The sequence below is a fragment of the Capricornis sumatraensis genome, chromosome 17 (assembly GCF_032405125.1).
Source record: "Capricornis sumatraensis isolate serow.1 chromosome 17, serow.2, whole genome shotgun sequence".
Taxonomy (NCBI): Eukaryota; Metazoa; Chordata; class Mammalia; order Artiodactyla; family Bovidae; genus Capricornis; species Capricornis sumatraensis.
The window spans coordinates 61,774,686-61,799,423 of NC_091085.1; the positions used below are offsets into that span (position 1 = coordinate 61,774,686).

Here is a 24,738-nt window from a genome sequence, read left to right on the forward strand (position 1 = left end):
ATCCCAGGAAGTCTGGCTCTAGGTGAGTGATCACACCATCGTGGCTATCTGGGTTATGAAGATCTTTTTTATGTAGTTCTTCTGTGTATTCTTGCCACCTCCTCTTGATATCTTCTGTTTCTGTTAGGTCCATACTATTTCTGTCCTTTATTGAGCCCATCTTTGCATGAAATGTTCCCTTGGTATCTCTAATTTTCTTGAAGACATCCCTAGTCTTTCCCATTCTATTGTTTTCCTCTATTTCTTTGCATTGATCACTATCTGGGTTCAAATCCCATCTCTGCCTCTCACTTGCTGTGTATTCTTAGGCAAGCAACTTGACCTCTCTTACTTTAGCTTCCTTGTGAAACAGGGAGTGTAATATCACCCTAGAGAGTAGAGGATTAAATGAAAAGAGTGTCTGGCACTGAGTAGGTGTTTGGAATGAGTGAGTGTTGTCAAGGTTTGCAGGGTAACTTAGCATTCCTCAGGGGCCCTCAGCTGCAGTGGTCTATTTCTGCCATTCCTTCCTGTTCACTGGCTGGAGTGTCTCTATTGAGAGAAACTTCTCTGCTGTTTGGCCACTCCTGGGTGCAGATTGCAGGAAAGACAAAAATGCAAGTTTGATTCTTTTATTTGTCAGATTTCAAAGCAATGAGTTGGTTCCCCAGCATCCTCCAATGTGACCAGTAAAAAGTTTCCTGTTTTTAGTGTTACTATGAACTCCTGTTATTATGAATCCATCCACTTCGATGTATTTCGGCCCTTTGCAGTTACTTTCCTTCATAATGCTCAGATTGTCTTGCTATTGAGAACCTTTCAATTAGCCCTGGGAGCCTTGATGGTTCCCTCATCTGCCACAAGGGAATCATTTTGGGAATCATTTTCAGTTTCCATGAAGTAGGTGGGTAGGGCAGGTGTTGGCAACATTAGCAATCATCCCACCCTCTAAGACAGCCCACTCTTTCCAGGGCTGAGCCGTTAGAGGAGGCTGAAAGCCATTTCCAGTCCTTCTCAGAAGGCCCACGTGATCCCCAGACCTCTCACTGGGCCCCCACAATGCCCACATCACCCCCACTTCCCAGGGCAAAGCTGCCCTTTGCTCAGGTTGGCTGAGGGGCCTAGGTCCAACAGCCCTGGGTGAGTACCGTTGCTGGTCACCCCATAACTTAAAAGGCATCGATCCAGTATTTTACTGAGTATTTTTAAACTTGGCCTTTCTGTCTCCTTTTCCTGTGTCCCTCAAGGACGTATTTTCAAAAGTTTTAGTGGGCCAGTAACACTGTGGCCCAGCCATTAAAATCAGTGACAGCTGAATGTCAAGAGGTGCCGGGGATGCTTGGTAAATATGCCTTTGGGTGCTTGAGCTCTTCTTTTGCAAGTATTTATTGATCACCTACTGTGTGCAGTTTTCTGAGTGGATATTCCACCTCAGTAAATAGGCTGCTGGGACTTCTCTGGCAGTCCATTGGTTAAGACTGTGCTCCCAACACAGAGGACGCAGGTTTGATCCCTGGTTGGGGAAATAAGATCCCACATGCCTCGCAGTGGTGCCAGTGGTAAAGAACCCGTCTGCCAGTGCAGGAAACATAAGAGGTGAGGGTTTGATCCCTGGGTCAGGAAGATCCCTTGGAGGAGGGCATGGCAACACACTCCAGTATTCTTCCCTGGAGAATCCCATGGACAGAAGAGCCTGGTGGGCTACAGCCCATAGAGTCATAAAGAGTCAGGCAAGAGTGAAGCAACTTAGCAAACGTGCACGCACATGACGTGTGGTGCGGCCAGGAAAAAGAAATAAAAATAAGAATACTTTAAAAACAAATAAATAGGTTACTATCACGAAGTATCCACAACATCAAAAATAAAAAGCAGGTGAGAAATGGTGGAGAAAGAAGAGGATCATGGAATATGGGGAGGGAAAGCAGTAGGAGAGGAGGCAAGCTGTTTCCCTTCTGCCCAAGGAGACAGGCACGCTGTATGCCAGGTGCTGTCACAGGCCAGGCCTCAAGGGCAGCAGAAAGTCTGCTGAGTTTTCAGCCTGGGAGTAGTGAGATCTGATTCATGTTTGTGAAAGCGCTTAGGTGCCAAGGCAGAACTGAGCATAGGGAAGGAGGGGCAGAGGTAGACCCATGGCTGACCACTGCATCAGTGCCAGCAAGCAGTGAAGGGGCTTGGTGGCAGCAGAGACGGCAAGACATGGGTAGATCCAAGAGTATCTTGCAGATTTTTTAAATTATGTATTTATTTGGCTGCACCAGGTGTTAGATGCTGCGTGGGGGATCTTTGATCTTCTTGCTGCGTGTGGGGTTTTTTTAGCTGTGGCATGCAAACTCTTAGTTGCTGCATGCGGCATCTAGTTCCTGGACCAGGAATTGAACCCGGACCCCCTACACTGGCAGCACAGAGTCTTAGCCACCGGACCACCAGGGAAGCCCCAAGAGTATTTTGGATGGAAGGAAAATAGCTGATCCTCCTTCTCCTGTCTCTCCCTCTCCCTTCTTCCCTCCCCCACTGAACATCCATTCAGACAAGTGTACAAATTGTAAGGGTGCCCCTTGATGACTTGCCACAACTGAATACATCCATGGAAGCAGCACTGAGATCAAGAAACAGAACGTTCCCAGCCACCTAGAAACATCTCCTGTACTCCTTCCATTGCCCTATTCCCATGCAAGCACTCTCCTGACTTCTCACTTGAATGGGTTTGTCTTGTCTGTTTTTGTACCTTATGTAAATGGGATCTCCCAGTGTGCACGCTTCTTCATGTGGCTTCTTCTGCTCAACGTTACTTTTATAAGGTTTATCCATATTGTTGTTTGTTGTTGAAGTTCATTCATACTCCTGGCTGTCCTGTAGTATTCCCGTTGGGTGAATATATTGCAAATTTATTTATCCATTCTACTGTTAATGGGCATTTGGGTTGTTTCCAGTTTGGGGCTATTATGAATAGTGCTTCTACTAACATAGCAAACCAGTGCTTCTCAAACTTCAATGTACTCATGAATCACCTGGAGATCTTGTTACACTGTGGATCCCCAGTTTAATAGGTCTGGGTGGGGCTTGGGGGTCCTAAGTTCTCAGGTGATGCCAGTGCTGCTGGTCCATGACCGTACTTTGAATAGTGAGGCTCTATTTTGGTGAATGTATTTCTCTGGGGTTGGTGCCCAGGAGTGGCATTGCTGGCTATACGCAACATATGTTTAACTTTAGTAGATACTGCCAAGTAGCTTTCCCAGATATTAATGGACACCCCACTAGTAGTCTGTGTGTGTTCCAGTTGCCCCAAATCCTCGCCAGCACTTGGTATTATCTTTCATTTCAGCCATTCTGGTGAGGATGTAGAACTGTCTCCTGATTTAACTTTGCATTTCCCTGGAAAATCCCATGGACAGAGGAGCCTGGTAGGCTGCTGTCCATGGGATCGCGAAGAGTCGGACACGACTGAGTGACTTCACTTTCACTTTTCAGTTTCACGCATTGGAGAAGGAAGTGGCAACCCACTCCAGTGTTCTTGCCTGGAGAACACCAGGGACGGCGGAGCCTGGTGGGCTGCCATCTATGGGGTCGCGCAGAGTCGGACACAACTGAAGCAACTTAGCAGCAGCATGACAGTGAGGTTGGACATCTTCTCATGTACTCTTTGCTATTAGGCTCTCCTCTTTGGGGAGGTCCTGGTTTCAAGCCTCTTGCTCATTTTTCTGTTAGGTCATTTATCCTTTTCTCATTGAGGTTTTAGGATTTCCAGATTCTGGATATAATCCTTTATTAGGTAAATCGCACAAACCTTCTCCCACTCTGTGGCTTTACCTGTTCACTTTTATTTTACCTTCTTTTTAATACAGTTTATTGCTTAGGAATGCAGAGGGTTAAGGACAGAGATTCCCACTTTGGAGTCTGTCACCGGAAGGATCATCTCTTGAGCTTCTTGTCCATTTCCACACTCGCACTCATGTCACTGGCCTTCCTAGGTCAGGGAACTGTTGCCATGCTCATGGTGGACACTCCTCCTCCACCGCCCCTGCCCATGGCCCCCGCTGCTCAGACCAGGGTGTCCCCTTAACCCTGAGAGTCCTTTGACATCTTTCCCCACTCTGATGTTTTTTGGCCACTGCACTAGTCCATCTTTCTTGGGCATCTGGAGAGCTGCCTGGCGTCACTAGCAGACCCACAGACCCCTTGTATCTTCATAAAGACACACCTCTGAGCGTGGCTGATCCCAGGCCCACAGCCGGGGGGAGCGGAGGCAGTAGGAAGCCAGGTGTGCCGCCTGAGTCCGTGTGCTTCTCTGTGGCAGCCTGAGTTAACTCTTCATCTGCTCCACCCTTGCTCTTAGAGCACCCCCAGAGCCCAGAGCCCCAGCTCTTAATCTAACACGTGCCTTGTGAGAGGATGCACAGTGGGATTTTCCAGAAGCTGCAGGGTCTGTGACAATGTCATCACCCCAATGGCACACCCCAATGGAGTGTGTTTTTGTATATGCTTGTGCTTTCAAATTTTCTTAGTTTGGGGAATTCGCTGGTCCGCCCTTCCACTGTAGGGGGCATGGATTCGATCCCTGGTTGGGGAACTGAAATCCTGTGTGCGGTGTGGCCAAAAAACTAAATAAAAAATAAAATTTTCTCAGTTTTAATTTTGAACATGGGAACTATTGATTGCTATAACCTATAACCTATGGCTTCCCTGGTCAGGGAGACCTGGGTTCGATCCCTGGGTCGGGAATATCCCCTGGAGAAGGAAATGGCAACCCACTCTGGTACTCTTGCCTGGATAATCCCATGGACAGAGAGGCCTGGTAGGCTACAGTCCATAGGGTCGCAAAGAGTCGGACATGACTGAGCGACTTCACTTTCACTTTCATAACCTATGTAGACAAAGCTCTTTGAGGGCTTCAGTCATTTTTAAGTGTACAAAAAGGTCCTGACACAACAGAATTTGAGAACTGCTGTGTTAAATGAAACATTGAAGGTGTGGATGAGTGAACCAAGTGTGCGCTAAGGAGCTTGGACCTGGGTTGTCTTTAAAGGATGGTGGTTGGAGGACAGCACCCTGGTAGTTTTGTGGAGAATGGATGAGAGGAGGGAAGAGAGAGGCAGGAGTGGGAGAGAGGCGGTATGGAGTTACCCAGGCCCCTGACCAGTGCCTACAAATACCCTCAGACGCAGCAAAAGTGTCCCTGGCGCAGCCAACGACTGCCTGTTCCAAGGTATTTTCTAAGTGGAACAATTTGAAATAATTAGAACTTTACAAAATGTCTTTAAACACTCTGGTAATGGGCATAAGAAAACACTTGTGAAGTGTAATCAGTTATTAGCAGCTGATCAATTATCCTCATGGATAGCTGTTGTGAGGGGGGAGAGGAGAAGCAATAAGAAGCCCCTTGATTAACTAATTTGAATATCTTTGGAGAACAAATTCCGAAATTTCTTTCTATTTTCTCTCCCACTATTGTAACGGCCCGCACATCTGCTGGATAAAGGCGGAATGCAAATGGTAATGAGCACTCTGCTGTGAACAGGCTCCCTTGTTTGGGATCCTGGAAGGAAGGAACTGGAGGTGTGGGGGTAGTGCGCCAGCCAGGCTGGGGGACCTCATGCTGGCTAGAGGGCAGTCAGCTCTGCCCCTCTCCTCAGGGCTTTGAGGGCTGGGGGAGCTGGTTCCAGTGGGCAGTGGGCACCCTTCTGGGAAGCAACACAGGTCCTCCTGAAGACCTTTCTGGGACCATCTGGGCCAGGGGAGTCCCAGGATGGAGTGGCCAGTGAGAGAAACCTACATTCTGGGGTCTGCTGTCAGCCTCCTCAACCTCTCTGGGTGACCTGTTTATAAGAGGTGGGAGTGATGAGCTGGCATGTTGAGGACCCCTCATCTCCAGGGGTCTCTGGTTCCACAGGACATCTTGGATGTGTCATACCATTGGCCACCTAGCTTACAACTGGCTCTTGGTTAAAGCGAGGCTCTAGAGCCAGACTCCTGGCTGGAATCCAGCCCTGCCACCTCAGCTGTGTGACCTTGGGCAAATGACTTAATCTCTCTGTACCTCGAGGTACTCCTCTGTAAAAAAGGCAATAATAGCAGTGCCCGCCTCACAGTGTTGTTTTAGCATGGGCCAGGCACATGATAAGCGCACTGCAAATGTGAGCCATCCTTGTTATTATTATTCTCTTCATCCCTTGTAATTAACAGGCTAGACTGGAGTTTGCAAACTGGCAGGCCAGGGTCCAAATCCCCCAGTAAATCTGTTTTGTTTGGCACAGACTGCATTGTTAAATTTTTATCTGAATTTGTTGCCAACAATTAAAAATCAGGAGCTTTTCAAATTAAAAATCTGGATTTGGGCTTTTCTGTAGAATCAAGCCCTCCAGCCTCGCTGAGCCCACCGTTCTCTGGGGCACCAATGAACCAGAGGCAAGTATAGCTGCTCCCTTTCTTTGGAACACTTGTCTCCCACCCCTTCATCCCCTGCTATCACCCTGTCCCTCACCCGTAAGCTCTGTGAGGTCTTCTGGGAACAGGTCCCTGATGTAGGTGCTTGAAGCACATTGAATGAATGTGCATTCAAAGGAGGGTTTGACTTAAAGGGGCAGGTCCATTTTGAGAAGACCATCAGCACCTGGTGGTCCTGCCAGAGAGAGCGCAGCAAACTCCAGCCTTGGTATGTCTGCCCTTTGGGTCTCCCCTTCCCGGGTCCCCCCAGCTCCTGAAGAAAGTCCTGTATCTCTACTGTTCCCCTCTCCCCTCCCCACTTTTGTCCTTTCCTCTCCATCCCTCTACATGAGATATTCTGGAAACACACACACAGGAGTGTTGAAATGCCAACCCTGAGGACCCCGTCCGAGGCCTGAGGCACCAGGGAAAACCATACTGTTCCTTGGTCTGTACCTGCACCCGCGGGTCCATGTCCTTTTCAACCAAACAAGACCTTTATTTTAAAGCTGTTCCCCCCCAAAAAAGTGTCTGAAACCACTTTAAAATTCCTCACTCCTCCTGCCCAGCAACTTTTTTTTTTCCCTTCCCCTGACTGTTCTATCACTTAAAAATGGCTTAACCAATTTGGATTCTTTTTAGAAAAATGCCTGGCATGTTGGCTGACAACCTGTATTCTAAGTTTCAACCTGATGCAGAAAAGACAGAGTTTATAAACCCCTAGGAGGAAAAAAAAGAAACACATTAAACATTGCTTTAGAACTGAAATCATCTAAACCTGACCCCATGGATCCTGGCCGAAAGATTGTCAGGTGACACAAGGAACTGGCACCGGGCACCAGCCGCTGACTTGAGGTTTCAAGGACACGGAATGGAGTTTGTTCTTCTGTGCTCCCACTAGCATCTCCGGGAGAGCTGGGTGCAGCATCTTCTGGACCGTGAGAGGCAGGGCAGACAGACCCAGGTCTGAACCCTGATTTCACCATGCTGCATCCCTGAGCCAGGGAGGTGCATTCTCTGAGCCCCCAGGTTTGCCATCTGTGATACGGGAATACTTATAACCACTTCAGGTAAAATGCTGATCACAGAGCCTGACACCCAGTGACACCCAGGTGAAGTGAAAGTCGCTCAGTCGTGTCCAACTCTTTGCTACCCCATGGACTGTACAGTCCATGGAATTCTCCAGACCAGGATACTGCAGTGGGTAGCCTTTCCCTTCTCCAGGGGATCTTCGTAACCCAGGGATCGAACCCAGGTCCCCCGCGTTGCAGGCGGATTCTTTACCAGCTGAGCTATCAGGGAAGCCCAATGACTTGACACCCAGTGACTTGTCTATAAGTGTTCCTTATTGTCATGATGGTCCAGTGCAGAGGTGAAGAGGGCTCTGAAAAGAAAGGTAGCATGAGCTTTATGTGGTAGCTGAACACAGCTTTCCCTGCCTCCTGACTTCTTTCTTTCTTTGGCTGCTCTGGGTCTTCACTGCTGAATGAGGGCATCCTCTAGTTGTAGAGAGCAGGGGCTACTCTTTGCTATAGTGCTCAGCCTTCTCATTTTGTTGGCTTCTCTTGTTGCGGAGCACAGGCTTCAAGGCGGGTGGGCTGGCATTTGGGATCTTCCCAGACCAGGGATTGAACCTGTGTTCCCTGCATTGGCAGGTGGATTCTTAACCACTGGACCACCCGGGAAGCCCCTTGATTTTTTTAAAAGACTTTTTTTGAGGTATAATTTATGTACAATAAAATTTACCTATTATATGAGTACAAGTCAGTGGTTTTTAGTATTTATGGAGCTGTGCAACTATCACCATAATCCAATTTTTAGAACATTTTCATCGCCCCAGAAAGATCTTTTTTATTCCACTCCTAGCCCCAGGACTTCATGGATCTACTTTCTATATCTGTAGAAGAACGGTCATAAATCCCCTAATGTGGCATCTGCCTCTTAGTCTGGGCAAAAAAGTATCATCTTCTTCTATTGTTATCTTTATTGTTGTTATTCTGTCCAGTCCCCAAGGCTGTGTAAAGGCCTTGTAAGCCCTGACTCCATGCCTTCAGCCGTGAAAGATGCGGTGCTAGACTCAGCACCACACAAGCAGTGACCTTGTCTCCTGCAGCCGCTGCTGGATCTCAAGTGCCTGGGACAGTGCCTGGCGCAGAATAGGCACTCAGCTGCGTATTTGATGAATGAATGAAGGAAGGAATGAATGCCATCGGCTTGTTGATGAGCGGGATGTAAGCAGCATGAGGTTTCCTGGAAAGAAAAACAGTCTAATTTAGAAAGTATGGTTTGACAGTAACATCAGGTTCAATGTCAACAGTGACCTGTTTTGTGTGAGGGAAGAGATGGCTTTCCGCTCCTTGGAACAAGTTGCTTCATCTCAGTGGGAACTGGTCTGGGCTGGTCAGAAGTCACTGAAGTCAGTGTGGAATGGATGAGCATTGGCCGAGTCAGCCAGACCAGGACCACCTCCCACCACCAGCCCTGACCAGATCCACGTGAAGGGACCCCCACAACTTAGGTTTACACAGTTAAGAATATGGCTTTAAAATGTGAATGAATTTTCATCCAAGTAATGCTCAGCAGTAAAGAATCCACCTGCCAATGCAGGAGATGCAGAGTCAATCCCTGGGTCAGAAAGATACCCTAGAGAAGGAAATGGCAACCTACTCCAGTGTCCTTGCATGGGAAATCCCATGGACGGAGGAGCCTGGCGGGCTACAATCCATGGGGTCACAAAGAGTCAACCATGACTTAGCGACTAAACAACAACAAATTTTCTCAGGCTCTGAACTATCAGGACATGCTAACTTGTCAGGCAGCAGTGCAGCCTCCCAGGGGTGGTGGGAGAACACCCCCAAACTATCTTCTGGTGGGGGACTCACTAGTTCCATCTCATTAATCCTGAATTTTCTCCCACCCTTTCTTTTCTGTTTTCATTCCTCTTTATTCTCATTCTTTCTTTCCTCTTTATTCTCACTCATTCCTGCCTCCAAAGTAAGGTATTAATATTTCTGTTCTTAATGAATTGTTATTTTTGTTTTATTTGTGTGAAGCATTTGTAGCTATCAAAGTCTCTTCATGTTCTTTATATGCATTTGATGTGCAGAGAAGTTCAGGGAAGTGAATACTCATTCAGGAAGTATCTACTAAGCTTTCCTCTACACCAGGCAAGGACCCAGGGGCTGGAAACACAGAGAACAAGAGAGACACAAGTCCTGCCCTCCTGGAGCTTTTGGTTTGAGTTTGTCTGTGTACATGCTGATGGATGCTCTGTCAAACAGGAGCAAGGAGGGGGTGGGTCTGCTTTAGGGTTTGGGGTAGGGGCAAGCGCGACCCCCACTAAGGGAGTGCCAGAGTTGGGAGAATGGGAAGGGATTGCAGATAAAGGAAACTGCCTGGGCAGATGCCCCAAGGGGTGGAAGAGAGGCTGGCATGTTGAGGGATAGGAGCCGTCAGAGTGTCTGGAATGCTTAGGTTTGGGGAGACACGTCCAGCACGCCTGAACTGGAACCTTGAGCAGTGGCTGCACTCTGGGCTGTCGTGGGGGAGACTGGATTCCACCCTTAAGCCCAAGACAAATAAATCATGGAAGAGTTTCAAGCCAGGAAGAGGCAGCAGCTGATTCATGTTTTGAACAGCACACTCCAGCTGCTGCCTGGAAATTGGACTGTAGCAGGTAAGGGCGGGAGCTGGGAGGGAAGGAAAGAGGCCCCGGAAATAGTCCAAGCGAGGGATGATGGCAGCTTGGACGAAGGCGGCGGCAGGGGCGGTTATTATTTCTGGACAGTTAGAGGTATTTAAGAGTGAGATGTGCCTGGGATTCATTTCTTCTTATTATTATTATCATCCTTATGCTGCAAGTGGGGAAATGGAGGCTTGGGGAGGGGCAGTGCCTTGGCCAGATCAGAGCTCACAAAAGAAACAGGGAAGCTTGAACCCAGGGCTGCAGAGCCACTGCCCTCCCTGGAATCTGCACTGTTGCTAGGAAGCTCAGCCTGAAGTCCAACCCACATCTGCAGCTGAGACGTTGCTCACGAGTGTCACTCCCATTTTACAAGTCAGGAAATTGAGGCTCAGGCATTAAGATCTCCCAGCTAGAGAGAGTGGCAGAATCAGGATTTGAATCCAGCCCGCATTCCTCAGTCTTTCCATAGGCCCGTAGACTGGGAAAATGAGTATCCTGCGTCCTGGGCCTCTTTAGGCTCTGCAGAAAGTCTGGTCCAGGATAGGCCAGTCTGGCATTCTCCAGTTTTCCCCTAGTCAATAAATACAGTAAAATTCAATTCTGTACAGACTGTGTGTGTCTGTAGGTAGGGGGAAATTCTGTTATGCTTCCAAATGCAGAGAAGAACGTCTCCTTGGATCTGGGGAGAGAACATTTGCAGAGAAGGGTCTCACCTGTGTTGTTTTGGGACGTGGCCTTTCGTGGTTTGGGAAAAGGAAAGGACATCCCCTTTTGCAGAAAGGGTTAGTGTCTTGTCCTTGAACTTTCCTGGTCGGGGCAGTGCCTGGTCAGGTAGGCCTTCCTGTCCGTCACTTTATTTACTATGCCACCAAAGCAGGCAGGGAGCCTGGGTACAGCTTCAGGTAATTAAAGTCGGCTCTGTGGGAAATGCACATAATGTGAATGATGAACATTTTAATAAAATGTAGGTAGATGAAAGGACTGTTGATTCAAAAATGAAATGTAGTCTTTCTCTTCCTCTCCCTCCTCCCTTCCCTCCATTTCACTGGAAGCAGAAGAATTGTATATCAAGGACCTTACACAATTTGGTGTGAAATAAGACGCGCACCCTGGACAGGAAGCAGCCAATTAGACTTTTTATGGAGATGTTGGTGATAGGCTGGGACAAGGGACTCAGGCGTGGGGTCATCTGATTAGTAGGAGGCTACTAGGGACCCACAGGCGACCCTGCCTGGGCAGCCCCTATTCAGTGTGGGACTTCTTCCTGGAGATGGCATCACTCAGCAGATGTCTTCCAACCCTAGAAAGGAGAGCCGCGGTGTATGAGTTGCATCCAAGTGAGGACTGGTTTTAAGGGGTGTGTCCCCGTGGATTAGGAACAGCAGCAAAAAGGGGAGCTTTTCGTGTGAACTCTGGCTCCCTTTTCCTCCTCGTGACCCCTGCAAAATATTTGTCCTTAAAAATGTTTATCTTCATGCTTACAAACTAGTTTGCACAGGGCATTTGTTAAACACTAATTCCTCCCATTTGTTCAGGGAGAATTTGCAGCTACAGATTTCTCAGGTCCCCTCAGTAACCACTCAGACAGCCTGGCCCTTATTTAACCAATGAAACTGTGGGCAGCAGGAGGACTGGCAAACATCAACAGCAAATCAGGGGACAAGCAGTGGAGGGCGCGAGGGCTCCTGGGGTGGAGCCCTCCTTGGCCTGCCCCGCTGCCCCTCATTTGAGGGCTTTCCTCTTTCCGTCTTAGCATCAACCTTCTCTGGTTGGGACTTCCCTGGTGGTCCAGTGGGTAAGGCTCTGTGCTCCCAATGCAGGGGGCCCAGGTTTAATCCCTGACTGGGGAAGTAGATCCTACCTGCCATAACTAAGAAGCCCAAGCGCCACACAGAGATCCTGTGAGCCTCAACGAAGACCCAGTAGTGCAGGCAAAAGAAATATATTTTTTTTAAGTTTGAAAGTCTTCTTTAAAGAAGAGACAACTTTCTCTGGCTGATCCTCCCAGTTGCCAAATGGCATTAGTTTCTTTCCAGTGGGTCCCTAAAATCCACCCCGTCTCTCCTGCCTGTTGCCCCCACTCACCTTCACCCACTTGATGCGTAGCAGGAGGTGGTATTTCTGTTCTCCCGGCCCCCAGGCTCATTGACCTGCCCCTGAGGCTTCCCAGAGCCGCCCGAAGCAAGCGCCTCTCTGCTCAGCAGTCCTCTGTGGCTTCCAATTCCTTCTTGCCTTGATCTCACGGCTCTCCAACCCAAATCCACTTGAATTCTTACCATGCGTCCAGGTGGTCAGCCACTCCCCCGCACAGCCTGGGTTTTCCACTCCACGCCTTTGCCCTCGGCTCCTCCCTCCTCCAGCTGCTCCCAGGGGCTGGCGCCATAATCTCCTGTTAGCTGCAGCTCTCTCCCAGTGCACTCCCCCCAGGACACGTCGCGAACGTTACGTGTGATCATCGTCTTCCACCACTGAGCTGCTCGAGGCCCCTAGACCCTCACCTAGCACACAGCAGGCGCTTTCTTCCCACAGAGCTTCTTCCAATGCCCAGTCTCCTCCTCCACTTCAAAAAAGAGGCTATTCTGAGAAATGATGTTAGAATGGCACAAACTTCGGCATTGGTGCCATGGTTTGGAGAAGAGGGGACCAGGATACAAGGCCCAGGTCTGCCTTTGCCTGACTGTTATCTTGGATGAGTGTTGCCATCTCTCTGAGACTTGATTTCCCTGCCTGCATAAGGGGTTAAAAGAGGAGCTAGGCCAATAGGCCGACATGAAACGTTACCACTTGGTTCCTGGGATATGATGCGTAAGCACCACTGTGGCACCTAGCAAGGGCGTGGCACATAGTAGGTGTTCAGTAAACACTGAAATGAGTGACTGAGTGATTCCTCGATGTGACCCCTCCCCCTTTTTAACAAGGAGAGGGAAGAGCACGGAGAGGAGCTGCCCGGCCAGCTCACCCAGCTGGACCGGCTGTGTGAGCCCCGAGAGGAGATGGCGGGGTCCCTGGCCCCTCACGCAGAGTGGGGGTGGGGCTGCCTTGTTTTCCCGGCGCTGCAAGGTTTTGCATCTGAGAACTCCAGGATATAAAGCAGCAATCAAGGGCGGGAGGAAGTGATCGGATGTGGCTCCCGGGTTCGTGGCGAGATAATTAGGTGTTTGATTGGCATCCTCTCTCAAGGACAGCCACCTCCAGGTCCCGCCTGCAGCAGGAACTGGCTTGTTTTCCTGGCTGATGCTTGGGGGTCGGGGTGGGACCTTGGAAATGGGGGTGCAGGTGCTGAGGGGAGAGGTCTGGGGCCGGGCATGGCCAGCATGTCTTTAATTTTTCCTTTATTCATACATTCATTCTTTCATTCAACAAACGTTGAGCACCTACTGTGTACCAAGCATCAGGGATACAGCAGTGACCCAAACAAAGCCCATGTCCTTTTGGAGCTGACACTCCAGGCAATAAATAAATAGGGCAGTAACTACATAAACGCGTTGATGACAACTGCCGTTTAGAGAAATAAGCAGAGAGAAGAGCGGGTGAGGTAGGAGGAGGTGCTTGCTTGCTTTTCTAAATAGGATGGTAGATAGGACTGGCTTTTGTGAGAAGATGGTATAAGAGCTGAGACTCGGAGGAGGCAAGAAAAAGACCCATGTGGAATGAAAACAATACAGTATTTCAGACAGAGGGAACAACCCCTCCAAAGGCCCTGCGGCGGGAATGTGCTAAATGTGTTCAGGAGCCCGCAAAGATCCTGTGTGGCTGGTGAATGACTGAGAGGAGAGTAGAAGGAAGTGAGGACAGAAATAAGGCCTGTGGGCCCTTGACACTGAGATGAGCAGTTTGGCCTCGATGCTGAATCAGGGGAGAGCTATGGAAGGGTTTGAGCAGAGGGGGGACAGGGTGTGACTTGGGGTTAACCGTATCCCTGTGGCTGCTGGTGGGGAGGGCTCTAGAAGGGTGAGGCCACAGTGGGGCGCCTGCTGCGGAGGCGCCTCTGGTCACCCAGATGGTAGCGGCAGAGAGGATGAGAAGTGGCGAATCAAGCGGCCAGGGTTTGCTAGTGAGAGCAGCGTCCACACTGCAGCCCTGGGCTCAGCCCAGTACCAGGGTGGGGAGGGTTGCTGCCTCCTCGGGGCTCAGGGCTGGCCGTGGCCCCTGAGCACCCCAGCACCTCCTGCACCCTGAGTCCCCTGCTGGCCACAGACCTGTCACCCCGCCTGCACCCCCGAGAGGGAAGACATGCCATGACTCCTTGTTACAGCAGTAAATCCTCAGTGCAGAGAGGCCAGGGTCTGCCCAGACTCACAGAGCCAGTAAGTAAGAACGTCTGGACTTGAACCCACTCTGCCTGCCCAGCGTGGGCTCTGGGCTGCCTCCAGCTACAAGCAAATTGACGAGGAAACCAGAAATTTGGGAGCCTCGAGGGAAGTCTGGTGGGCCACAGTTTTAATTGTCTGTGTGCCCTATAGGACCGAATACTCTGTGCAGGCAGGACTTGGGTCTGACTTGTTTGGGGCAGCATTGTAGACATTTAAATTATCATTGAGTAACTGCACGAGTGGACGGATGGAGGGATAGACAGGTGGACAGACAGACAGATTGACCAGGCCCAGTCGTGCTCCTGGTCTGCAGGCCACATGAGTCCTTGTCTGGAACACACAGGTCAGGGAAAGGTTGCCCCGTGAGCATCTGGAGGAAAGAATCCAAAAGAAAGTGTGATCTTGGCAAGTGGCTTTGTTTCTCCACAGGTACCACGTGTAAAATGGTACCTGCATCACAGGACCATTCATTTGCTCCCTCAGCAGATGTTTCTAGAGCATCCACTGCATGCCAAGCACTGCTGGGAAAACTAAATGAACCTTTGTATGCCAGTTAACATGGACCTAGAAAACCCTCTGTGGGACGGTTATTATACCGTTGTTATTATCACTGCACTGGGAGTTTGCTTAGAAGTTGCTGGCAGCCTCACCCACACACCCAGGCCTCATGGTTTGGCCACAGTCCTGTCAATGGGCTCTGTGACCCAAGTGTGAACTGTCTGTCACCCCAGCCCAGCTGCTGGAATTCAGTAAAGCCAGCTTGGCTAAGAGCTGTTTTTCATAGGCACCACCCCTTGCCCTGGCTGTCAGATAATTGGCCCAATACATCTTGGCATCTGAAATTTACATACGATACAGGGAGTGATGGATGACTCTGGTAACCCGGTCTGTCTCTCAGCCGAGGCTCAGTTATCCATCTCAGCGGGCTACAGAGCCATCCGTCTTGTCTCCTTGCTCATGGCCAGCCAGCATGTGCCCTTTGTCCCAGGTCATCCCCCAGCCCCCTAGGGCTACCTCTAGGGCCTACCTCTAGGGCCACTCTGAAGGCAGCATTCCCATCATGCCCAACAGCATCCCCAGAAACCCTCCTCGGTGTTAGCCGAAGACCCTGATGGCAAAGCCCGGAATGATTCCATGGACCTGAGATGCAGCGTGGGTTGTTTGGCGCCTCATAGAAGACTCCACCTTGATCCTGCCACAAAGCGCTTCGCATGCTTATATCTACTAACAGTCCTTCACTCTCAAGTTTTTTTTGAGTGCCTTCATGCAGCTGGCATTTAGTTAGAACTTGTGGCTACAGTTGTGAACAGGACGGGCACAGTCCTTACCCATAAAGGAGTGACATACCACTGAAGAGAGTATGAGCGCTGAAGATCCTAGACACTGTGCCAAGCACTTTACCTACTTACAGTCTGGTTCTCAAGAGATTTTCTCAGTAACACTTTGGGCACAAATTTTTATCCCCATTTTACAGACATTGAAACTAAGGTTGAATATCTTGTCATACTGCTAGTGGGGGAGTCAGAGCCAGAATTTGGACACAGGTCTGTGGTCCCTGAGTATTATCATTGTTCCCCAGACAGACCAGGCTGTTTCAGGGCTTCTGACACATTTCATTCATTCATTCATTCATTCATTCATTCATTCATTTGAGCAACAAGCATTTCTAAAGTGCCTACCATGTAAAAAATAGAAACTGTTCTAGCCACTGAGGATAAGAAGCACCATAATCTCTGTCTTGCTATCTTGGAGTTTTCATTCTAGTAAATAAAACACCCAGTGTGTTTGATAGTGATACATGTTAAGAAAAACACTAAAGGCAGGAACAAAGAGTCCAGTTAGGGGGCTTTCACAGTAATCTCATTTCCTCTGTGTGGGATGCTTAGCTTCTTAACCAGCTCATCCCCTGAACTCAGATCACATGTTCCCACCTTGGTGACTCTTTATGCCAATTCCAGCAAGACACCTTGCTCTTTGTGTCCCCATCATACTTTATTTGTACTTTTCATGTTGTACTTTGACACACGGTGTTGAAATTGACCTGTCACCTCCACTGCACTGTACATTGCTCAAGGACAGGGGCTATATTGGTTTATTTCTGTATTCTAGTCCCTAGCACTGTACCTGGGACAGAACTGGGGCTCAGTAATTAATTGGATGGATGATTAGATGGGAATGGATGGATGGATAAATAGATAGATGGATGGGTGGATGGATGTGTGATTAGATGGATGGATGGATGGATGATGGACTGATGGCTGGTTGGGTGTGAGTGATTGGGTAGATGGATGTTGGATGATCAGCTGGAAGATAGATGATCTGTTAGATAGATGGATGAATGGATGGTTGAGTGAAATGAGTGGATAAATAAATGAATGGTTGGTTGGGTGATAGGATGGATGTTGGATAAAGGGCTTCCAGCCTGGGTAACATACTAGGCCCTAGCAGCCCCTGCCCAAGTTGGGAACCACATAATGACTGGATTTAATTAGGAAAAGTTGCCCCATCAGTTTCCCACACAGAGGCAGTTCAGGGCGTAAGTCAGGATTTTACTCTTCTCCACCTCTGCTCTGGAGGTGATGTCTTAATTGGATGTCCTTTGTCCCTTTTACCAGAACTACTTATGCCCTAACTCGTCTTATTTGGTTTCAGAGCTCTTAAAGGATATAGACAGTTTCTGATTCATTGTTTTCATTTCTCTTATCTAATGCCCAGCACACTGGAGATCATGGGTGGGTGGATGGATGGATGAATGTACGACATCGCTAGTTTAATCTCCCTGCAGTAAAGAGAAAGCAGAGCTCCAGGTTTGTGTTGGGGGCAGTTGGTGACTGTGTTGAAAGTCATAATCACTGATCATCCTTTTTTTGCAGACTTGGCCTGGAATCTCAACTGCCACTTCATCCATATATCCTTACAGGAGATAATGTACATAAATTGCTTAGCACATTCCATAAATACTAGCATATATATATAGACAGTGTACGTTTTAGCCATGAGCTATTTTCTATAAGGAATGTCTGTTTAAAGTTTCACGTGGAGAAAAGGCTCTAGGGCTTTAAAAATAAAATCTGGTGGCAGATATCAGAAAGGGATAACAGGGGCACAAAGGAGATGCCCAGACTTGGGCATCAGGAAGGATCCAGGAAGCCTTCCTGGAAGAGGGGACATTTAAACCAAGGCACAAAGGATGAGAAAGATCAACTGCAAAGAAAGAGTGAAGTCATCAGAGCTGAAGGAATTAAGTCTGTTGAGCCAAGAAGTTGGGAGACCCTGCTGCGTTTGGGTTTACGCAAGGAATTCAGTCTGGTTGGGAAGGAAACAAAGAGATAGGAAAATGGGGGAAGGACTAGGGACCCAGTGACACCCAGATGGGGAGTGTGGCGATTGTTCTAGAGCAGTGGAGAGCCAGAGATAGATTTTGAGCAGGGGAGGGACATGTTGAAGAACTGTTTCAACCCCTTCAAAGTAAAGGAGTAAGTGAGGTCCTTGCTTCCTTAACCCCTAATCCCCAACAATCACTGCGTAATTTTTAGAAGATCTCTTTGCAGAGTTGGTATTAGGGGCATATTGTCTGAGTGAGCGTAGGGGTGTCTTTGGAGCTGGTAAGAGGGTGAGCACATGCTGGGGGGACTGATACGCATATGCAGGAGTCCCCAACTTCGGGGCTGCGGACCAGTATCTCCTGTCTGATCAGTGGCGTCATTAGATTAGAAAGAAAGTGCACAATAAATGTAACGTGCTTGAATCATCCTGAAGCTATCTCCGTGCCCCAGTCCATGGAAAAATTATCTTCCTTGAAATCGGTCCCTGGTGCCAGAAAAAGTTGGGGACTGCTGTTTTAAAGGATATATATATTTTTTAATTTATTTGGCTGCGTCATGCCAAATCTTTTGTTGTGGCATATGGGCTCTCTAGTCGCAGTGCACTAACCCAGTTACTCCACAGCAGGTGGAATCTTAGTTCCCCAACCGGGAACCAAACCCACATCCCCCGCACTCCAAGGTGGACCACTAGGGAAGCCCCTAGATGTGTCTTATGTGTGTCTCCCCTATAGGAGCAGAGCATCTAGCTCAGAGCTTTATGCCCCATTGACACTTCAGGTCAAGATCCTGTGTTACATTTCTTTCAAAACTATAGTTTTTCTTGTAAGATTCCAGATTCTTCCTGGTTAGGAAAACACAGTTGAACAGAGAATGTTTACTTGCTGGCCCCATAGATAACCACCAGTTTTCCTTTACCACCAAGAGCCATCCTGCCCTCTTAACCAGCTGTGCAGCCTGGGCAGGTAATCTAAGGGTTTTCGCCTTGGTTTCCTCATCTCTACGATGGGAGAATCAGATTCAATTCGTGTTAGCTGACGTGCGAGGCATACCTCCACTGACAGGACGTGAGAAGACGCAAGAAGTCCTGACTCGAGAAGGGATCGGCTTGTGTCAGGAGCAGCGGTGATCCCTTCTCCATGGCCGTCCATTCCTTCTCATTCAAACAGGAAGAAATGCTTTCCCTTTAACACTTCCCTAGCACTTGCCAACCTCCGTTTATAACAAAGACAAACAGCAATGCTTTGTTTTCATTGTACTTTTAAAGACTACCATCTGTTCATGGCATCGGGTCCTCTCGTGATAAAAAGAATTTCCTTTTCAAATGTACTTATTTAGGTTAAAAGAAAAAAGAAGCGGTTGTTATGTAAAGGTCAAAAACAGGCGAAATTTATCTATGACACTAGGGTCAGAATGATGGTTACCTTTAGGGAGTACTTACTAGGAGAGGGCACAGAGAGCCTTCCAAGGTGCTTGGAGCATGAATATTCTGTGTATCTATCTGAGCAAGATATATAAAGGTGTAGGAAATTTGAGCTTAAAATTGAATTTAAAGTTATGCAAAAACAAAGATATGAATCAGTTTGAATATAAATACCAAGGACTTTGTTTAATTCATGTGAAATATCAATATGGCAGAATGCATGCAGAGTGGTATGTATGGTTGAAGTTCAGGCAGTGATGAACTGGACAGCCTCAAAAGTTCCTTCTGGCTCATATGTTCCAAGACCCTGCATGCCTGGGAAGCTCCAAGGTTGCCCAGCAAGGTGATGGCAGACCCTCTCAGAGTTAGGAGCACTTCCCAGACAGTGGGCGTTTCGCGTAGACAAGCAGCAGAGACGTAGGTTCCATTAGAAGAGCCCATCTTCCCTTACCCCAGCCTCTTCCTGCTGCTCCTGGTCCTGGATGCAGCTCAGTCCCGGCTCCCTTTCTTTCTGCACACTGGCCCGAGCCTCAGCTGCATCTATCATCTGCTCCAAGCTCATTAAAATTATTTCTTTTTAGTTGCAAATGGGCTGTTTATGATGATCATTATTTGAATGGTCTGCGCCGGGCTCCGGGCTGTCTGTCTGCTGCTGATGGCCAGTTAATCAGATGAGTCTTCTCCCCGCCTGGGCCTGGCCCAAAGTCTGGAGCTGTGTTAATCATGGCTCCCCTAGGGCTGGGGGCTGGGGGCCGGGTGGGAGAGGATCCCAAGTTCTGCTTGGTCATCAAAGAGGCCCTGCAAGCTGTGTATGTGCCTGGGAGTTCAGACACTTATTTCTAAAACTCAACTTCAGACGGGTGCTGGTTTATGTTTATGAGAGTTTTTTATATTCCTTCAAAATAAATACAATGCTATGAGCTTTTTTTAATTTAAATACGTTTATTTTAAAAGACTTGTCAGTTCTCTCATTGGCCATCTTGCTTTGTTAATGTTTAAATAGTCTTGTCTTTTAGGGTGGGAGGGAGTAGTTTTTTATTTTCTTTGCCTGTTAGAGTAAAACTTGGCAATACTCTGCCATCCTTTCATTTGGGGGCAGGGGTGTGATGCTGGGCAAGATTGAAAGCAGAAGGAGAAGAGGATGACAGAGGGTGAGATGATTGGATGGCATCACCAATTTAGTGGACATGAACTTGGGTGAACTCCGGGAGATGGTGAGGGACAGGGAGGCCTGGCATGATGCGGTCCATGGGATCGCAGAGAATCAGACACAACTTAGCAACTGAACAATAACAACAAGGGGTGTAAGATTTTTACCAACCTGTGAAATCCAGAACTCGTAGAATCACTGATCTAGGGGGTTGTTCTCTGAGCTCTCAGTTTATCTAAGTTTAATATCAACCAACACTTGTTAAACAATTAGTAATGTGCTTGATGCTTTACATGTTTATAACATTTAAAAACAGCTCCCTGAACATCCCCCAGCTAGTGAGGAAGGAACAGAAGCCCAGTGAAGAGCAGGACATTTTAATTTTGCCTTTATAATCCACCAAGGCGATAAGTCGCACCTGAGTTCTTAGGACTATAATTTGTTTCTTAGTCCCTGCTTGAATCAACTTATAACATGTCACCATGTTGAGATGGTGACATCGACTTACAATACGTCACCACATGAGATGACGTATATAAGGAGCTTTAGCATGTTGCCTGGTAGGTGTAAGGACCTAGTAAGTGATAGTTACGATTATTTATTTGGGCTTCCCAGGTGACGCTAGTGGCAGGAGACATAAGAGACGTGAGTTTGAACCCTGGGTTGGGAAAATCCTCTGGAGGAGTGCATGGCAACCCTCTCCAGTATTCTTGCCTGGGAAAATCCCATGGATAGAGGAGCCTGGTGGGCTATGGTCCATCAGGTTGCCAAGAGTCGGACACAACTGAAGCGACTTAGCACAAAGCACGATGATTATTTACTATTGTTGGTGGTGGTGGTGTACTTACCATAGAAAAGTGGCAAGAATTCAGGGTTGAAAGATGAACATAGATGTAAGACAATGTGGGGAAGAACGTGGACATCAGACACATCATCTGCTCCTCTAGGGATGAACAGGAAAGACGCCAAGAGCTGGGCTTGCCTGGGGGGCTGGAGTTGGAGGCCTACTGATGTTCCACACCCAGTCTCACTCTGCCCTGTCTACAGTATGCATGCCGCAGACAGATCCGTACCCACTGGCAGCCTGGGAGGTTAGGGCGGAGGGAGCCTGTGCCCTTGCACGGCGTCATTGTCTGGTATAGCACATCAGACAGTTGGACTTATCCTGCTCTGAGATTTCCTTTTGGAACCTGGGTTTGATGTTTTAAATAAGGAGTCAAAGATCAACCCCCATGAGGTTGCTGGGATGCTGGGAGAGTTAGTATCCCAGAGATAAGAACATTGTGTCAGATATATGATCATTCTAAATCGTGTGATGTTAACCCAAGTCTCAGTTCTGTTTGTCCTGTAGCAATGTAAAAATCACACCTTTATCTTCAGGACAGATGAGAAAAACTGTGAGCATCCTGCCACAACTCAGTTGACCGTGACATTCTGATTCCTTCCCTCCTGCCAAGTGAGGGTCTGTCCACCTGGCTGCACCACCTAGTTGGGTTTTGCCTACCTTTAATCAGTCCTGTTGCTGCAAACACAGATCTCTCTCTAGTCATTTGATATTTTGGTCACAGTCAACTGTGGTTTCTTCATTGGAAACTGCAGTTATTTTTAAATGATGATAAACCAGAAATCTCCTTATTTTCTCTATAACCTTGGTAGACTGTCAGAAATTGTTGCTGTTTTCTCTCTCTCCTCTCCCATGACACCTTGTGCCTTACCTGACTCAATAATTCAATGGGACGTTTGGACTAGAAGTCGCTGTACCTTGGAGTTGGTGCACCCAGTGCTGTGGCATAGAGTTGATTTCAGCACCTTGGAGAGCACCACACTTCCAAGTCTCTTGCCCCTCTATTTTAATGACTTTTTTTTTTTTTTTGCCTCGACCTTCTCCCTTCTAGTCTCATGAGTCTCCAAAGAAGTTAGACATTTCTCCAGAAATAGAAAGTCCTTCCCTGATTTCTCCCAAAAGCTCCATAGGCAGAGGCACTTGTTCTGGGTTTAGGGTAGACACTCCAGCCTCCAGTGGGTATGAGGTTTATGGTGCTATGGTGAACTGCTATTGAGCAGATTTACCGACGCTCAGACATGATATAAGACAATTACCATGCATTTTGTCTCTTAGAGGGAAAAGGATTTGCAGCGGGTTAATAGTACTTTTATTTCATTATCTAATGGTAAAAGTGTTTCATTGTGTGTGCAAGATGAATGCATATTAGCGATGACAAATGGGGTCTTTCAACACGGTACCAGGCCTCGTCATACATATGTTAGATTAAAGAGTTCACCCTCGAAATACACTCTCGCATCTGTGTGTGTGTTTTTAATAAATCTGATTGCAGAAATTTATTGCATCACCGGATTTAGGAAATTATGGGGCTTGATTGCTGCAAATATAATCGGGTGATATATACAGAAATGCTCCTCGAGTTATGGTCCAGAAAAAAGCCCATCTCGGGATGGTGCAAGAAAGCAGCAGACCACATAAACAGAGCATTTCTTGAATTATGCAAATGAAATCCATGACAACTCATGGTGAATTGTACTCCCCTTGTGAAACTGCCACCGTTAAAGTGAAGAAAGCTGCGAGAGGGGTGATCAAATATACATGTACGACCAGCAGACATTGTCTGTCATGTGTGAGCTGGAGCGTCCCCCACTTCCATCCCTCACTCTTTTTTTCCCTCCTTGGTGCATCCTGTAAAAACAATGAAGGTCTGAAACCTTCATTCCACATAAGCAGGCAAGGCTGCTTCCAATCCTTTGCTCTGAATCCAGCCGTCTTCAATGAAATATTTCTTATACTTGAAGTGAACCTTAAATGATTTACTGCAGGATACACAAAAGGTCATCTTGCTTCTTATTGGCACCTTCATTTTTCCAAAATCTACTGAAATTAAAAAGCCATCTATATCTTAAAAGGCGTATTTATGAACCCTTAAGTGTGAGTAAGTCATAGTTGGAACAGTTCCCACCTCTGATATATGAAAGCTGTCGACAGCACTTTCTTACACTATAATATGCCCATACAATATGCCGCACTTTACTATTTTGACACGGTTTGGAGATGTTTTCTACAGTTACTGACAAGCTTATGCCATCACTCCCTTGGAAATTTAAGAGGTGGGGCAGAGGCGTAAGGAAGAAATGAAAAAAAACAACTCCACCCAACTTTATAGGAGAGTATTGATCTGGCCTGACTTCTGACAAGCAAAAAAGCTGTCCTGGATTTTTTTCGGTTGCATCCTCAGTTTCGTAAATTATTCATTTGTGCCAGGAGTCAATATCCTGTCTTTTCTCAGCTTTTTTGTAAGTTAAGAAAACTTGTTTGGAATGCTGTTTTGTACAATGATTAAAAAGGAAAAGGAGGAAAAAAATCTTTTTCTTTTCTCTCTCTCCTTTTTTTTTTTTTTTATTGTTCCAGAAGGAGCTTAATTCCGTCGCTTCCGAGCTGTCTGCACGGCAGGAGGAGAGTGAACATTCTCATAAACATTTAATTGAACTCCGCCGGGAATTTAAGAAAAATGTACCTGAGGTACAGTATAGTTGCTGTTATAGAATTAACTCAGTAGGAATGCAGATTTTTCTCCATTCCAACTATATTTTGAAAACTATAGACATAAGTGACTAACAAGAAAAGAAGCTAATTAGCCACAAAGAAAAATTAAAACCCTCAACGTCTCCGCGTTTCTTCGTATAGTGGCACTCAGCGGTGCTGTCTAGAGTGAGAGCAGGACGCTTCTCCACAGAAGTCATTGTTTTTGAGGGCTCTGTACAACATCCATTTTCTCCCCGCATTAACGTCCAAGTCAGATGCTTGGCCTTGACAGCAAAGACAATTTGTCTCGAGTTCCTGGTTTTGTTTTGCTTTCCTGTTGGCGTCTGGGAGATGGTGGCTGTAGACTATCACCCTCTCCAGCCCTTCCCTTAATCTCCCAACTCTGAAAGTGGCACCCACCCCCCATAAATGTGGCTCATTCTTCACCCGTTCCTTTGCAACTCCAGCCACCAGCGTTGTCTTTCCCAGCTGCTATGAGGGTGGTCCAGTTAATGACCAGCCCCCACAATGTAAGAGTCCCGCAGGGAAAAAGACAAGAATGGACACATTTCTTTCTTCACAGGGGTGAATGTGTGAATTTTTTTTCCTCTTCTATCAGGCCCCCCGTTGCTCCTCAAATTTTTTTTAAATGATGGAAATAAATGCAAATAGGAAGAAAAAAAACCTCCTGACTCCATATAATGTTGGCAGGGATGTGACACGTCAGAGCCATGAAAACGGGAAACAGATGCCCGGCCCATTCCCAAAGCCAGCCGTGCCTCTCTGTGGTCAGCAGAGGGTGGAGTTCTCTATCTCAGCCCACTCAGCTCTCTGCCCACTCAGGTGGCCTGGATCTTGGAGGAGAACCAAACAGGGTCTGCCATTCCAAAGGTATAATGTTAGACTTAGACAT

The 24,738-nt window shown here is 47.5% G+C and overlaps 1 protein-coding gene across 1 annotated transcript in view; it reads left to right on the top strand.

Annotated features, from left to right (window-relative positions):
- The window catches only part of CUX2 (cut like homeobox 2), a 276,351-nt gene that overhangs the window by 150,505 nt on the left and 101,108 nt on the right, over positions 1 to 24,738 (top strand). The window contains exon 2 of the mRNA XM_068989833.1: positions 23,712 to 23,822. Within this exon, the coding sequence (XP_068845934.1) occupies positions 23,712 to 23,822 (111 nt within the window). The remainder of the gene's footprint in view (positions 1 to 23,711; positions 23,823 to 24,738) is intronic.